At 38.7% G+C, this 16,864-nt stretch overlaps 1 protein-coding gene across 1 annotated transcript in view; it reads left to right on the forward strand.

The window, feature by feature from the left end:
* MKLN1 (muskelin 1) overlaps positions 1–16,716 on the forward strand; it is a gene marked incomplete at both ends in the record, with an annotated part of 35,981 nt that extends 19,265 nt beyond the window's left edge. Inside the window, 5 exons of the mRNA XM_010174062.2 lie at positions 710–931; positions 2,963–3,092; positions 12,152–12,299; positions 13,643–13,757; positions 16,561–16,716. Coding sequence (XP_010172364.2) covers positions 710–931; positions 2,963–3,092; positions 12,152–12,299; positions 13,643–13,757; positions 16,561–16,716 — 771 coding nt within the window. The remainder of the gene's footprint in view (positions 1–709; positions 932–2,962; positions 3,093–12,151; positions 12,300–13,642; positions 13,758–16,560) is intronic.
* Between the last annotated feature and the right edge of the window lie 148 nt (positions 16,717–16,864).

Raw genomic sequence — 16,864 nt, forward strand, 5'->3', positions numbered from 1 at the left:
TCTGAAAACATCACCTGGAGTCCAGGAGTTTTGTTTGATTTGTACTGTGATCTGTCTCTTGTGCCATAACCTGAATTCAGGCTTTGGGGATAAACATATTTCTCCTGCAGCCTCATCAAAAAATCCTTGGCCAGGTTATGGCCCTACTTAATGTGCAGTAGTGGAGGTTAACAGTAAATACATACTTGGGATGGAATCTGAGTAAGAAATGGAGGTTGGTTTTGGATCGTTTGAGTGGTGGTCAGTAAATTAGCAATGATTTTGAATTTTTCCCTTGCATAGCCATTGTCAAAGGCAATATTCTATTGACTTTCTGACAGAATTGGCTATGGATCCCGGTGAAAAACTCTAAAAATGGTTTTCCCTAAAATCAGCAGCTAGAGGCAAGTTTTTTACGTGATTAAGGGTACATGTAGCCTCTTAAATTTCATTTTAAAATTTTTTTTCTTATTAAATAAACAAGTTAAAATTAATTTTAATTTTAATTAATTAAAATTAACTCAGATTTTCAATAAAGGACTGCTTTCTGAGATTAATACCTGTCAACTGTGAAGACACATGTATTCTTTTCTGTTCATTAGAGGTTCAGGAGATGTGCAGAGTACTGTCTTACTAGGTATTGCTTGCAGGGGAGGGATGTTTAATCTTAAATCATAGCGTGTTTAAGTCTTAATGTGCTGGCTTAGAACTACTTCTCTTGTTCTTACAGATGTGTATGGATTCTGAAAAACACATGATTTACACCTTTGGAGGCAGAATTCTGACCTGCAACGGCAGCGTTGATGACAGCAGAGCCAGTGAACCGCAGTTCAGTGGGTTGTTTGCTTTTGACTGCCAGTGTCAGACATGGAAACTTTTGAGAGAGGATTCCTGTAATGCTGGACCTGAGGATATCCAGTCCAGAATAGGACACTGTATGTTGTTCCATTCTGTAAGTATCCACACCATACTTGGATTCATGATGACTGAATTTAAGGAGAACATCTGGTTTTGATTTTTTCTTGCAAGTTTGAAGCTCTTTAATCTCCCAAGTGGTGTGTTGTCTCACTTGATTTTATATTTGCTGACATTCTGATGGTTCTTTAAGTGCAGGTGGTATTAATTCAAGTCTTGGAGCTTTCATGGCTTCAACTGAATAAAATTTGTGGAGTCTCCATCTCTGGAGATGTTAAAAACCTGCCTGGACGCTTTCCTGTGCAACCTGTTATCGGGAACCTGCTTTGGCAGGGGGGGTTGGACTGGATGATCCCCAGAGGTCCCTTCCAACCCCCACCATTCTGTGATTCTGTGAAATTTCAAGTAAAAAGCAAGATGAATTTTAAAGAGTTGATTTTAATTGAATAATGGTAAATAGACCCAAAGGCTATGGTTCTATTTGATCTAAAGAGTTTTTCTTTTAAAGTTGGTAGAACAACTTAGAACCTTCTGGTCTAGTAAATATGCTATGTGGCTACTGGAATGGTAAGCTTAACTAATACTGGGACTTACTGGGTGTGTGTTGAGATGCTCGGGCCTCGTTCGTCTGTGCTGAGCACCCAGGTGCTGCTTGTTGTCTTGAGCAGCTGTTAACAGCTGGACACAGTTGGCACTATGGGCACTTCATCCAGAGCCTGATGGAAAGGCAGAAGCATGGGGGGGAGAGGGGGCTGTGTAGTGCTTCATTTAATACTGGGCATTGAAAAAAAACCCCAAAAATCTTCCATTGCCTTTCCACTTGTCCTCATCAACCCCATTTTTGCTTAAGTGCAGAACATGGGAACTGTGACATGTTTTGCTGACATTAAACTCTGACTTGGGGGTCAGGAGGAAGAGAATTAAAATTAATATTGTGACATTCAAGTGTGTACTGATACCTCAAACTGAAAACTGACCAGTTTGAAAAATATACTGAGTAGTTTATTTCTCTTTCCTTTTCAAATGAAAGATCAGAATATTTATAGTGAATACTGTGCTTTCAAAGCTTTCAATTTCACTTTTGTTTTGAATGTCTCTCTAAAATCTGGTCAAAAACATATTGTGATGCAAAATTCTGCAGAGGTACCAGAGGATTTTTCATGTATACGTCCACGTTAAATGCAAGAATACAGGTTTCTGTAAGCACAGGTCATGGAAGTTTAGATCCTTTGCTGTTTTCTCAGCCATTTGAAAGAAAAATAATCTGGCTCTTAAGAACTTTCCACTTGGCAAACTTGAAGGTAGTAATAAACCTGTTATTCTTGGCTTGCTGATTGCCATTGGCCTGTTTTGAATTTAGTAAATGTGCTGGTACCTGGCTGGTTTCTCTTACAGTCTGTCTTTTGTTCCTGGTTTGTGGTTTGGTTTTTTGGGGGGGTTGGTTTTTGGGGTTTTCTTTTTAAAAAGAAAAAAGAAAAAAAGAAAAAAAAAGAAGTTATGATCTAATGAATTTTAGATATAGAGACTGTTAATTCTTTAATATTAAACTTTAAAAATTGAATTGTTGTTTTAATGTTCTGAACTCATAGCTCGAACAGGCAAGGCTACAATAATTAACTATGTAAATCTGCCTGGTCACTCTTGAAAGTGCTGGATCCAAGTTTGTGGTTTCATGTAGCTTGTGAAAATGAAGTATTTGAAATTGCATTTGTAAGAGGCTTTTTGGGGTGGAGAAGCTGTGAGCCCTTAATGGTTATAGCTCTTGAAACTGAGAAATCATTAATTCAAAAATCAAGAAGATCAAAAAGCCAATCAAAAATTCTCAAGTTTGTTGAGTTTGAGAATTAATAAACTGTTCTGCATAATTGTTCCCTGTCAGTCTTTGCAGAGATGGAGGTAAAAGATATTACTAAATAAAGATTAGTCGACCGGATAGTTAAGGCATGATTTTAAACTTGATAGAAATATCTATTTCACTTTAATTCATTCATGTTTTTGTTAATGGTCCCAGGTGACCAGCATATTTTCTTCAGCTTGGTGAACACATACTTGTTTTTTTCCATTCTAGAAAAATCGCTGCTTATATGTATTTGGTGGCCAGAGATCGAAGACGTACTTGAATGACTTCTTCAGTTATGATGTTGACAGCGATCACGTGGATATCATATCAGATGGCACTAAGAAAGATTCAGGGATGGGTAAGAGTAACTACATATTAATTTCTTCCTGTTGGTACAGATGAAAAATATATTGTTAAGTAGGTGAAAGGCCAGCTTCAGTGTCCTGTGGTGTCAGGTTAGCATCCTTAACGAGCTCTATGTACCCAAGTAAACTCCACAGTATATAGGTTAAACTTATGCCAGCTCTTTTGTCCTTCTCGTCATTTGACACTCACTATCTTCAGCACAGTACAAATAATTGATGCATGAAACCACATATCCCCTCAAAATAAAAAACAATCAGGAAAATAAAATCTAAAAATACCTCCTTTGAAACTCCAGCAAAAACAAAAACAAAGAAAAAGCCTGAAAAAATAATTTTCTTTAAACCAGGAAAGGAGAATGCAATTTTTTTTTTTTCTAGTTTTCACCAGGTGAAAAATGCCATAAAATAAAAATAATCTGCTTGGTTTGAGGGGCAGAAAAGCAGGTGAGATGCTCAGAGACAGAGAGTTGGAGAAGAAGGACAGAGGTTATTTTGCCTGGCAGGAGCTGACTAGAAAGAGAAGACCTGTTGTCCTTTTGTTCTTGTACTAAATCATCAGGGAGGTGCAAAAAAAGGTAGGAGGAAGGAGCAAGACTTCAGTCCTCTTTGGTTCATACCACTAGTTTATATACCAGAAACCTTTAAAAACACCCAAAAGGCATTGTAACACAACCGTGAAGAACTGATTTGATACCTGTTCTCAAATGACGTAAAGAAGAATGTTTCTTTTTTCCAAGAAGGATTTCTGCGTGTATAAGCACATCATTTTCCTGTGTTGCAAATATCCTGATTTTCAGCACACAGCTTAGAAGTGGAAATTTGTCTTGCAGTATGTGCTACTACAGAGAGAAGTTATGAATATTTCTCATATTATGTATATTTAGCCCCGATCTTGTTTTCTATTCTTCCAGTTACTAAAATCCCAGGAAGCTAATTTATCTTGAATTTAGGCTGCCCTCCTTATTTTCATCAGGCTTAATTTTTAGCAAGTAATTTTGCTGAACTTTTGAAGTGAATTATTGATGGTTACGAGTTATTGTTTGCTCATTAATTTAGTTATACCAAGGAGGGAGAAGAGTACCCAAGCTCTTATTCTCTGGAGTCATTTATTTACTTGAGTGCTTCCAAGAAAGAACCAGCTTGTGTTGTTGACATTCTCCTTTATTAAGGTGCCTGCATGTTGCCTGATGCTGCTCTGCACACACCCACGCACTGTTTGTTGTCCTTAGAGCTTTTAAAAGATTTTTTTTCCCCCTATGAAATTGCTAGCATTCTACCATTTTGCTTTTTTTAAAACTACATTTCTTTCTAGCTAGAAACTTTTAAAACGAGTGGCTTCAAGCTGACATCTGAGTCTATTTCAGATTTAAAGATACCGAGCTTGCATTATCACAGAATCACAGAATATTAGGGATGGGAAGGGACCTCAAAAGATCATCCAGTCCAATCCCCCTGCTGGAGCAGGAACCTAAATGAGATCACACAGGAAGGCGTCCAGGCGGGTTTTGGATGTCTTCAGGGCAGGAGACTCCACCCCCTCCCTGGGCAGCCTGTCCCAGGGCTCTGTCACCCTCACCGTAAAGAAGTTTCTTCTCAAGTTTAAGCAGAACCTCCTGTGTTCCAGCTCACACCCATTGCCCCTTGTCCTACCATTGGGCATCACTGAGAAGAGCCTGGCTCCATCCTCCTGACATTCACCCTTTATATATTTATAAACATTAATGAGGTCACCCCTCAGTCTCCTCTTCTCCAAGCTAAAGAGCCCCAGCTCCCTCAGCCTTTCCTCATAAGGGAGATGCTCCACTCCCTTAATCATCTTGGTGGCTCTGTGCTGGACTCTCTCAAGCAGTTGGAGAAGACATCAAGCTCTGCATTATCTCAAGGCCCTGTTAAGCAAATAAGACTATAATATTTAGCCCTTCTCCCCATTCCCACAGGCCTCGAAGTGATGAATAGTGGACTGTGTAAGAAAATGACTCATTGGAAATAATTCACGAGTAGATTTTCAGTTTACTGTTCTCCTGTGTGTAGAAAGTAAACAGATTTGAACACTTCCCTTGCTTTTGAAGGAAAATGCTGGGATTATTTGCATTCGAACAGGAAGAGAACAAAATGGTTGTTACGTTCAGACAGCAAACGCTGACAGCACTATTTTCACCCCCAAAAAGCAAGTCTTTATTGTGCTCTTGGTAGGTGCTGATATACCATTTTGATCTGTATGAACAAAGTGATTCCCTGACTGGTTGCTGTGAAGTTTTAAGCTGCTTGGTGTGATGAGTCAAGTTGAAGATGCCTGACCTAAATGTTCCTATAAAGTCCCATGATTACGTTTTGTTCCTGGCTCGCATGTCGCATTCAGTTCTATTCTTAGTTGAGCTATTTTGATTTTTACCCTTTCTAAAATAACTTAATTGTGCATTTGTTTAAAATTTCCATTAGAGTAGCGAGAAGATTTTTTTTTTTTTTTAAAGTAGTGAAGTGGATAGTTGAGGAATATCAGTAATATGGAGTTGTTGCAATGCTGGAGAACTTTGGTAATGATATGTTGGGTTTTGCTGCTCTTATCTTCTGGCTGAGATATTGATGCTGTTTAGCATTTCTTTGCTCTTAGTTGTGCTTTTGATGTTGATCCTGGAACCAGTTCCTTGTATAGGTGATGTGTGTGAACGAATATTGAGTGATAAGTATCATTTAAACTTTCTTACTTCAGAATAAAGGACAATAATTTTAGCAAGTTTAGGTAAGCTTTTGTCATTCCTGGGAGAAGTTCAAAATTGATCAAGGTACAGTTTCTTAAAAGATGGGTTTGCACACAGCTTTGCCTACTAACAATGTCTCCTGACTTCATCTGCTTTGAACACGGGTGAGCCTTGCAGCTCTTCATGTCTGGCAAATGCCATTTGCCAATGAACATGAGTTCTTTCTCCAGCTCATTGCATCAAAAACCCCGGTGCTTCCTCTTTGCTGTGAAAGGAGGGCACTGCGCTGAAATTAGGCTGTTAGTGATGGTTATCTTTCTGCTGCATGATCGCTGTTAGGAGCAAGAAACTTATTAATTCAGCTAGAGGATGGACAAAATGGGACTGAGGAAAAGAGAATGCAGCTGTGGTAATGAGTTGGGTGTGAAGAAAGGCAGTAGTGGTACAAATTGGAGGAAGTGTAGTACAGTTGAAGAGCCTGTGGCTGGAGGAGAGGCAGAAATGTGTATGTTGGTGGACAGGCCCTTTTAGAGCAGTTGTATACTTTTTAAAAAAAAAGCAACTAACCAAACAACAACAAAAAACCCAAACCCAACATGCATATGTCAGAGTGTCTCTCTGAACCATACACGTGGTCTAGAGGTGCCACCAGTATCAGATGTCTTCAAAAGGCTCAACTGACAGCTTGCCTGACTTGCTTAGTACGCAATCCATGACTAATCATGGGCAGTCATTTGAGGTCTAAGGGAGCTAATGGGAACACTTGTGGTCAAGGTTCCTGTGATAATCCTGTTTGGCCCTGACTCAGGTGGTGTGTCAGAGGGAGAATTTCCTTCTGCAAGTGAATCAGGTTCATCTTATTCTGTCTCTTGTCATCGAGTAACTTCCAAAGTCAAGTAAGAACAGACCTTAACCACTGTTGTGGCTCCCTTTAGTGGTGAAGTAGTTCTTATGGGCAAACTGCAAATATTTTTGTAGCTACCAGTGAAGTTCTTGGGTCTCTTGCTGGGGAAGGTGCTCATTCCAGATACAGAACTGTGCACCTGAGAGATGGGAGGTTTCATGGGTTAGTACCACGGACAGAGGCGGCACAGCTCCGGCCAGACAATCCCGATGGAAAACAGGGCGATGTCAGGAAAAACATTAATCAAAATAGAAAGCAGAGCGAGCCCAACATGGCCAGGATCCAACTCAGACAAACAGTTTGAATATCCCATTTTGATCATCTCTTTGGGACACCTGCCATGTTTTACCCTTGTTCAGTTCAGGGTCTACCTTGCTAGTGGCCAATGCGGCTCTTGCCATGGAAGCACTTTGTTTTGTGAGTCAGGACCTTATGTGCTCTTCTCTATCTTGTGAGGTGATTTGCTGAACCAATCTCAAAATACTTTCCTCTGACTGTGAAGGTGAGGAGGAAAGCAGGCAGTCACCAAATCCTAAGGATGCTTTACAGAGATGCTGCAGCAGCAGAATTCCATTCAGATATACTAAACTGTTTTATTTCCAAAATCTCATGTTGCTTGGGAAAGAACAGATCATTGGACATGAAGTTGTTGCTTTTTCAACATGACAACCAAACTGTTCAAATGGTCTCCTTAGTTGCTCCTTGGCTGACAGCCCAACGCAGTCTCATCATGAAAAATCCAAGAGGATAATAATTATCTTGCTGTGTCAACAGCTGGCCTGCATGCAATCTCTATCACTCATCAAAGTTTGCTCCATTCATGTTCAGGGAAGGTGCTGCTTCAGTGTTATATGGATGACAAGTCGTGGGATGGAGTAATTTGCTGACCTACCACTTCTTTTTAAATTAATCCATCAGGGAAGTGCCAGGTTCTGATGAACAGCAGTATCCATGTGGTGAAGCTTTCTCCTATTTTGTTAATCACGAGGTATCACAAGGAGGGAGAACACTTGCGAGTCACTTGTAAATACAAGATTAGCAGGAACATTTTCTGAAGGTTTCGTAATTTAGGTGTCACTAAAAGGCTGTCAGTGAACTTGCTTCCCTTAATTATCCTTCGTGAATCCTTCAGAAGTGCTCTGTAGATGACAAGTTTTGTATTATTGTTTTGTCAATGCTGTGTTTCAAAGCATGTTTAAAAACACGCTATAGTATCTCCTCAAATAAGAGAAAGGAGATTTAATTTCCAAACTTCTGTCTAGTACTGTGAGAACCACATCTGTGTGAACTCCAATTTACTGCTTTGCAAACTCTGTCTGTTTTAAGAGCTCTGTTTTCTTGCTTTAAATACTGGCAGCAGCCAACATTTCGCTCGAAACAACTGTAGCTCTTTGCATATACAAGCCAAAAAGTATTCAGCTTGCAGAAATGATCCCTATGATCAAATCAATGCCTGTAAGTAGGGACTGTGGTAGTGGGAATTTACCTGTTGCACGCTTAGGTGCCACTTTTATAGAAAACCTTTTTATATTTAAATGGAAATTATATTGTACAGGGTTACACAGCATCTCAGGATTTACAGTCTGTTTATGTAACTCGCTGCTAACTCAAGGCCTGTGTGGCTGAATGTTGTTTTCAAATACTGAGGCCATGAGCTTTTCATTTGTGCTATATAAAAATAAATGTAAATGTGAAGTTCTGGAGAGAGGATTCAGACCTCTTCAATTAGCTACTGCCCTTCTACTCTGCACTGGTTAATGAGATTAGGGGGGGGTGGGAATGCAGTGGCACAAGAAAAGCATTCACCATCTACTAGACTTTTTGGGATTGTATTGTGTTTAGTAATTTCTCTCTACAGCTTTTCCTCTTCAATCAGTAATGTCTTGTCATAGGAGCCAAGTTAATATCAGATAACAACAGGCCAGTGCCATGTTCAAAACAACCAGGGCCAAGTCCTCAGTCGCTGCTTTATGTCCTTCAAGCTGGCTGCCCGCAGCTGACCTGAGTGATCTAGTTGGAGATGTCCCTGCTCACTGCAGGGGGGCTGGACTAGATGACATTGAAAGGTCCCTTCCAACCAAAACCATTCTATAATTCTATGATCACTGGGCCTGAGAGGCACTCTGAACGGTGTGAAAGCGGTGGACAAAGCTGATTTACATCTAGATTTATGAGAAGAAGCAGAAGAGCAAGGGAACTTCCACAGAGTGATTCTTACCACTTTCTGTACCCCTTGGATCTCGTACGTTGCAAATAATAGTTCTTGCAGTACCCTGGCATTGCTGTGTCCTGATTCTCACCCCTCGTTGTTTATGACTTCTTACTCTGACTCTTAAAATTTAAAACCAAAAATATCTTAAGCAATCCTTCACTCTCACAGGTTCAATTTTGTCTCCTTGCACAGAACTAAATTTCCTTCCCAACATTTTGTTAGCTAAATATCACAAGTACTTTCCACAAGTTTACAGCCCCTGCCCCTCTCTCGTATGTTGACCGCAATCATTTGAATTACATCCAGGGTTTACTGCAAGTCCTCTGCACTTGCAGATTGTGAAGCTCTCTTACCCCCTAGTGGAAGTGTTTGTCAGTCACGAGGATTTTTTGTAACCCTTTTGCTCTCTCAAGGATCATACTTCCGTCATAAACATGTTTTTAACGTTTCTGTTGTGTTTAAAATATCACAGCATCTTCCTCTTACTGTGTAGAGTATCTTGCCTTATTTTCTTCTTATTTGCAGGGACTTATTTACCAAATTTGTGTTGTCTTGTGGGTTTTTTTGGTTTTGTTCTTTTTTTTTTAACCATATTACATCTAACTTTCTGGTTTGATCTTCTGCAAAAGATTAGATGTCAACTTTGTCTGGCCTACGGCACTACTTAAATATGGTTTCTGCACAGTTGCTTGGATAGGTCAAAGAGTTTATCTTAAGTTGCTCCTTCAACCCTTACTAAATGTAGGCGTATATATATTTTTGGATGTATTATTTTTCTAGGCATTCTACATTTTAAACAGTCTCAAGAAGAGATTGATATACGACTGAGGGAAGCCTGAAATTGCTTGACTAGAATTTGCTTTTGATTGCAGTTGCTGCAGATAAATCCTATTCTTACTTGAAAGAGTAAAAAAAAAAAGGGGCACTGAACTTTGGCGGCTTTTCCCTCCTTTATTATTTAAATAACAATTTCAGCTTCAGGAAATTGAGCATAAACTAGATACAAAATTCATTTATTTAACAACATTTCAGGAGGAGGGATGGGACTCTCATAGACAAGTTTCATAGGGTTTCTGTATCAATGGTAATATAGCAACCTTACTCCCTATGATTATAATAATTTTCATTTCAATAAGCCTGAGGTATTAATGCTCTGAAGATTTGCATGCTTTTTTGACTAAAAACCCAGCATCATCTCGAATGTTCAAAGTAGTAGATAGGGTTGCAAAGACATTTTCCATGTACATTAGCATTGCTGATCAAATTTAGGTGGCTCTCCTGCCAGAAATGTCTCAAATATGCCTCGAATTTAATCCTTTTGGGTCAATGATTCAGTCTCTGATTATGCAAGCAAACACATTACGTGTTACTTTTCAAAAATTAAAGATATTTAGCCTATAATTGTCTTTTTGTTCTCAATTTCCTTATTGGGTGACTTTCACAGTACTCATTAGTCTTATTTAAAAACTTCCTTGTGGTTTGCACTTAAGACAAGGTATGTAGTTGTTGTTGTGCCAGCATTGTTCCCTGCTTTTTTTTCCCCCCCTCTACTTTGCCACCCATTTGCTTATAAACTGGATTAATTTTCCTTTGAAACTTTGTGGCAAAAATTGAAGGTTAAAATAGTCAGGCTTATGCTGATGAGAGCTCCAGAGGTTCTGCCTCCTGCTTTTCCATAAAACCATAAGCAAGGATATTGTCGACAGAACTTTGAGAATGAATTATCTGAATATATTTCAGTTTCTATTTAAGTTTACAGAAGAATTAAGCATTTATATTTTTAAGAAACACTTTTTTTTCTTTTGCCTTTGCTAAACATTTCAGTAGGGACTTAAACTGTAGAAAACCAAATGCTGCTCAGATTTTTTTAGTTGATGTTTCTTACTTTCCTGGCCTACAACATGAGAAGATTGAAGTACAAGACTGAAACCTATTACAGAATGGGCTTGCAAAATACCATTTTGTGTGTTCTTAAACAGCAATATTAAATGGTTTATTAGTGTAAGGCTTGTTTTCTAGGCTGCGTGTGCAGTTCATAGTTAATTACAGGGAAGAATTTGCAAAATACAAGAGTTCTGAGAATTTTTCATGCCAAAATCTTGATTGAAGGCCAGGAACCTCTACCAGCCTTTGTAAACTGACCCAGAAAGAGAAATGAGACAAACAGGATCTGTAAACAAAGATCACGTGCTCTTCACAAATACATTTTGGAAGGATGGTTGCCTAGGGAAACAGGAAATGGGGAATTATACAACAAACAAAAAGGACTGCCAAATGAATTTGCTGACCTTTTTTCGGGGAATTATGATGAAAACTACTGGAATCCTCAGTATTTCACCATATTTCTAAATCTGAAGGTGGAACAGAAGAATAGCTTGGTAATTATACCACAACTATTTACAAAATACAAAAAACTTCCTTGACATCTTTATCCTAAAGGAAGCAATGTAAGTTTGTGAGCTACGTAATCTTGAGTTCATCTTGAATATTTTTTTGAGTTTCCCAACTTTTGCAATTAAGCCTTCTGGAATCAATGCTTCCTTTTACAGATGAGATAATAACAAAATCACTCACATCTACAAGGATCATCTAACTCTATCTTGAGGCAGTTTAATCCTCATTTCTGAGCTGATAGTCTCCCAAATAGCTCTGCCCATGCTTTTCACTAGGAAATAGCTGCTCTCAGAATGGGTTTTTTTGTGCTTTCCAGGAGTCACAAATAGGAAGAGAATGATAGAATTTGCATTGGACTTGTCCTTAGCAGGGAAGGAGTCAGTCTCTGGGTGAATGTTTCTTCCCCTACTGCCTCTCACCCTGCTTTGGAGAGCATATGCAAGAAGCAAATTGTTTGCTTGTTGACTTCTGCATGCCTCTTCTTTTGAGAAGTGCCATTTCAGTTTTAAGTTGTGGTAAATAATGAGACTGCCATGCAAAAGTGGTCATAGAAGATACCAATTTGGGATTACTCGGTCCCAAGTTGTGATTTTATATGAAAGATGAAGAGGTGAAAGTAATTAAAAGGAAGAAAATGGGCAAACTAGGTAGGGAGATTAAACTTAAGATGTTTTTTAGCCCTGAATACTGAAGAGGTAGTTATGTGAAATATCGTGCTTGTACCATGGATATTTGAAAATCTGCTGAGTTGCAAGGGGGGAGAAATGAATTTGTCTGACATTTGGATCCTTCCTGTATCTTCCATTGTTTCTTGTATCTAACTTTTTTTTTTTTTTTGGTCAGTTCCAATGACAGGTTTCACTCAAAGGGCTACCATTGATCCTGAACTGAATGAAATCCATGTCTTGTCAGGGCTCAGTAAAGACAAGGAGAAGCGAGAAGAGAATGTAAGGAATTCCTTCTGGATTTACGACATTGTGAGGAACAGCTGGTAAGTCCATGAAAGGGGTGCTATTTCTAACATCTACACTGACTTTCTTTAGGAAGCAATCCTAGACAATGCTGTCTCCCAGGTAACTCTCTTATAACCATGGAATTGGTAATGTTGAAGATAACCAAGTTCTCTCGAGGCACCTCTTTTTTTACCCCCATAGTGTTTAGAGACACCATGGCAGTGAGCCAAATGAGGGAGAGAAATCCTATGAACTTCCTTACTGGAGGCAGGTGGAGGAGATGAGGGGAAGTAAACTATTATAAGAAGTTTTTCCTGTAGGAAGTGTTTAAGGCCAGGATTCATCATCAGTGGAGCAAATTCAGTTAAAAGTAGGTTGTTAGTAGCAGCATACATGGTACTAGTTGTTAGAAACTAAGGAAACTGGCCGACTGTATGAATGGTGATGGAGAAGTCTTCATGATGGATTTATCAGCTCTTTCTAGGCTGCATAGAATCATACAAGTTGGAAAAGACTTTCAAGATCATCAAGTCCAACCATTAAACTAGCACTGCCAAGTCCACCACTAAACCATGTCCCTAAGTACCACATCCACGCGTCTTTTAAATATCTCCAGGGATGGTGACTCCACCACTTCCCTGTGCAGCATGTTCCAATGTTTGTCAACCTTTTAGGTGAAGAAATTTTTCCTAATATCCGATCTAAACCTCCCTTGGTGCAACTTGAGGTCATTTCCTTCAGGTAGCTGCTAGATCCAGTATGCTGAGAAAATATCTCCTCATCTATTTACTGTATTGTATTTGGTAGCTGGTTGCCACTGTCCTTTTCCAGAGCTGGCAGCATTTTTGCATCCAAGGTCTCTTCTAATATGAGGCAAATCACTTTGAAAGGTGTGAATGTTTGTTTTGGTTTTTTTAAAATAGATTTTCAGTTCCAACTTAAGTTTGCTTGGAAATCAGTGATTGAAATACTGACTTTGCTAAATAGTCTGTGGCCTGTAGCTCTACTGTGTCCAAGGTGGTATTCCCCATAATGAAAAATATTTCATGCTGACAGTTCTGCTAGCAAATAATGCAACATCCAAAGATGTCTCCAAAGCTCAGGATAGAAAATTTTCTAGATTTTATTTATCCACGTTTAGCTTGTGATTGAGGACTGTGTTCAGCTAAAATGACCTTCTCTGATTGTTGGATGGGTTTCTTTGTAGAGCTAAGACTGGGGATGGGATGATAAGAGGACAATATATAGAGAAGTAAGAAAACCTCTGGTGTGATATACCAAGCAGTTCCAATTGACATCATTTTTACCTTATTAGCCTTTCAATAACTTTTTCTACTTCCTGTAGGTACTACTAATCATTACTTACTGCCTTATATTTTAGGTCTTGTGTCTATAAGAATGACCAAGCAGCAAAAGAAAATCCAGGTAAAAGCCTTCAGGAAGAGGAGCCCTGCCCAAGGTTTGCTCATCAACTGGTGTACGATGAGTTGCACAAGGTATGAAGGTCCAGACATATACGTGGTGATTTTTTTTTCAGTCTTATTGCTCTTCTGATGAAGTTACTTCTTCAAAGATGGTCCAGTGAACATAGCTTTTTTAGTGTGAATGTTTGGGTTAATGTGGTGGGGAACTCTCATTAACTTATTATCATCTTTTGAAATCAGGTGCTAAGCTATTTTTTATCTCAATGTGAAGTAGACATCATAGCTCCTAGATGAAATCAAAATGCGGACAATGGGATATGCTAAGCCTCTATGGATTTGTCAAGCAGCGATCTCTTAGCTGTTCTCATACTTGAGAACACTTGAAGCTTCATTCATTATCCTCAGGGAGTTAATCTCAACCTGTTAGTGACTGTGGAGTAATTTCTTCAGTTTAGCTGCCACATTTATCTCTAAATGGTCACAGATGGTTACCAACATTTCTAGGAGAAAGTATTTGAATGAATTGCTGTTAGGAATTTCCTCTAACAGAGGTGCTTTACTTTGCCCAGCATATCAGTCATTCTTTAGCACTATCTGACTTTAATGGACACATTCGTGCTTAAATATACTTAAAGTTGTTTGTAGCTGACATGAGTACTTGGTAAACTTCAGAATTTATGCAATAAAGCACAAACCCACAGATTATGTTACCATAAATTCATTAACCTATGAATTTAAATTACTGTGACACTTACTTAGCCCTTCATGGATATTTTGCAATTAAAATAAACTTCATCTAATTTTTTTTATAGTTGGAAACAGTCTGAACTGAAAAAGACAAATATACTTCAGTCCTATCATTCCATGAGATGTTAATAAAATTTGGAAAACCTAACTAACCTGAAAGAGGGATTTTAAGGAGCTTAAAACTTCTGTGAGGAGAACTTGTATGGTTTGTCTTCATCACGGACATTAACGTTGGATAGTAAATGCTGTTCTGCCTTTGATGGCTTACTTCTAAGTATAAAGGTACCATGAGGTTGAGAGTAGTATTTTATAAATTACTCTGAAGGTTGCTAAATCATGGCAGTTGCCCAGCTTTATCTGAAGAGCTGTTTGATGTGCTTGTTTTGAAGTGTCTTATTTTTAGAAACCTCTGTTCAAATGACCTTTCTAAACTCCTCTGATATAAATAAGGAGAGCCTACATCAGTGGGATGCAGAATACATTGTTTTGAGTGATTATTTTTAAAGCTGTGGAGAAAGGTAGCCTGTTGGACTTTTTGAACCTCAGTATTTGAAGACCCTTTGTGGTATGTTTAATATCAACAGTTTAAAGTCTGAAATACCAGATGATGTGAAGGGGGTGGAAAAAAAAAAGTGAAGAAATAAACAGTTCTTTTTTAACACTTCCACTTTTCTTGAGATTTACCTCTCTCTAAATCTAGCCTTGCATTTCAAAGGTAAGGTATCCTGAAACTGTCAGAACGGCTGTTAAAAACTTCTTCATTTGAGTTACCTTGAACAAAAAATGAATTTTACGTAGAGGTATATTTAATATTTCCATGATTGGCATCTCAGGATTGCTGGAACTTTTTTTTAAAGACAGTCGCAGTAATGGTTGTGATTTCTCATTCTAGATAAGATTGATGGGTTTTTATTAATTTCTTCTTAGCATGACAGTTTTGGCTTTTTATTTTACTCTTTATTCAGTTAGTTCTTTCCTTTGTGCCCAGGTAGTGTATTGAGTGTCTTGCAGCTAGGCTGCTGTATTGAAGTGAGACAAATCTTGCCCAGAGAAGCTGTGGCTGCTCCTCCCTGGAAGTGTTTAAGGCCAGGCTGGATGAGGCTTTGAGCAACCTGGTGTAGTGGAAGGTGTCCCTGCTGCTGGCAGGGGGGTTGGAACTGGATGATCTTTAAGGTCCCTTCCAACCCAAACCATTCTATCATCTGCCTTTCCAGAGACTGTGGAAATTTTTCTCTGCAAGTCAAATTAAGGTTCTCTAGAGCTTATGGGATGTGCAGGGGACAGGACTGTTGACCATCTCCCAAGATTGTGATGGACTGGGCTTGTTGTCATGTTACTTTGAGCATCCTTAGGATTTCCCACTCACTTTGTCAGTGGCCCTTGTCTTTGGGGAAAATAATGGTTTTCACAGACTCAGGCAACAGGCTGTTTGCATGAACTGTGGTGTTTTAGTAGTGAACCTTCACCAACAGTACTCTGGAGCCAGAGCATTAGTCTATGAAGTCCCTTTTTTCTGAGTCTTCCTTACAAGCATAAATGTTTATTTTTCAAAGAAAATGTGCGGTTGCTGGAATAATCTCACAATTATATGGGTATAATCTGCTCATCCCCAAATTAGAGAAGGGCTTAATGCATGTGCCCTCATTTAGCCTCTCTCATGACATTGAGAATTTGGAGTCTTTGAGGACAAAATTGGAGAAGAGGTTGGTAACCCATCAGCTCAAGTGCTGTTTGCATCAAGTATTTTGAACAGGGCAACAAGAGTTGGCCCAGATCCTTCTTTTCTGCTGATAACCTACATGCTTAAGTATTTATCATGCTCATAAGTTTTTCCTGAAGAAAGAGCTTGCATGGTTTGTGGATGTTTGTTTGTAAATATCTTGGGAATCTGCTAGAGGAGCGTTCTAACAGAGCAGCTTTTTAAATTATCTTAAAATGTAAGCAGTTTGAAAGAACTTTCTTCATCTCCTAGGGGACAAAGTAAAGCTAATAATAAGATAGACCAGCTTGTCTAAAAGTTTTCTCCCTCCAGAATAAACCTCTCCAAAGATGCTGACATAGTAAATAGACTTTGTATAGTGGATGTACACAAACAATCAACATCTTGCCCTGCCTCTCATTTGCTTAGGTTCATTACTTATTTGGAGGGAATCCTGGCAAATCCTGTTCTCCAAAGATGAGATTAGATGATTTCTGGTCTCTGAAGCTCTGTCGACCTTCAAAGGAATACCTGCTAAGACACTGCAAATACCTCATAAGAAAGCACAGGTATAGAAAAAAAAATGTTTTTAAATTTTCTTTTCCAAAATGTCTTCTTTTTTTTTTTTAAGTTGCTAAAATTTGATTATCTTGTCAACTGCTTTGGGAAATGTCACTTTGGTTATATGATGTTCTGCAGGTTTCTTTTTATTTTTTAAATATATATTAAATAA

The sequence above is a fragment of the Antrostomus carolinensis genome, unplaced genomic scaffold (assembly GCF_000700745.2).
Source record: "Antrostomus carolinensis isolate BGI_N321 unplaced genomic scaffold, ASM70074v2 scaffold14510, whole genome shotgun sequence".
NCBI classification, from domain to species: Eukaryota; Metazoa; Chordata; class Aves; order Caprimulgiformes; family Caprimulgidae; genus Antrostomus; species Antrostomus carolinensis.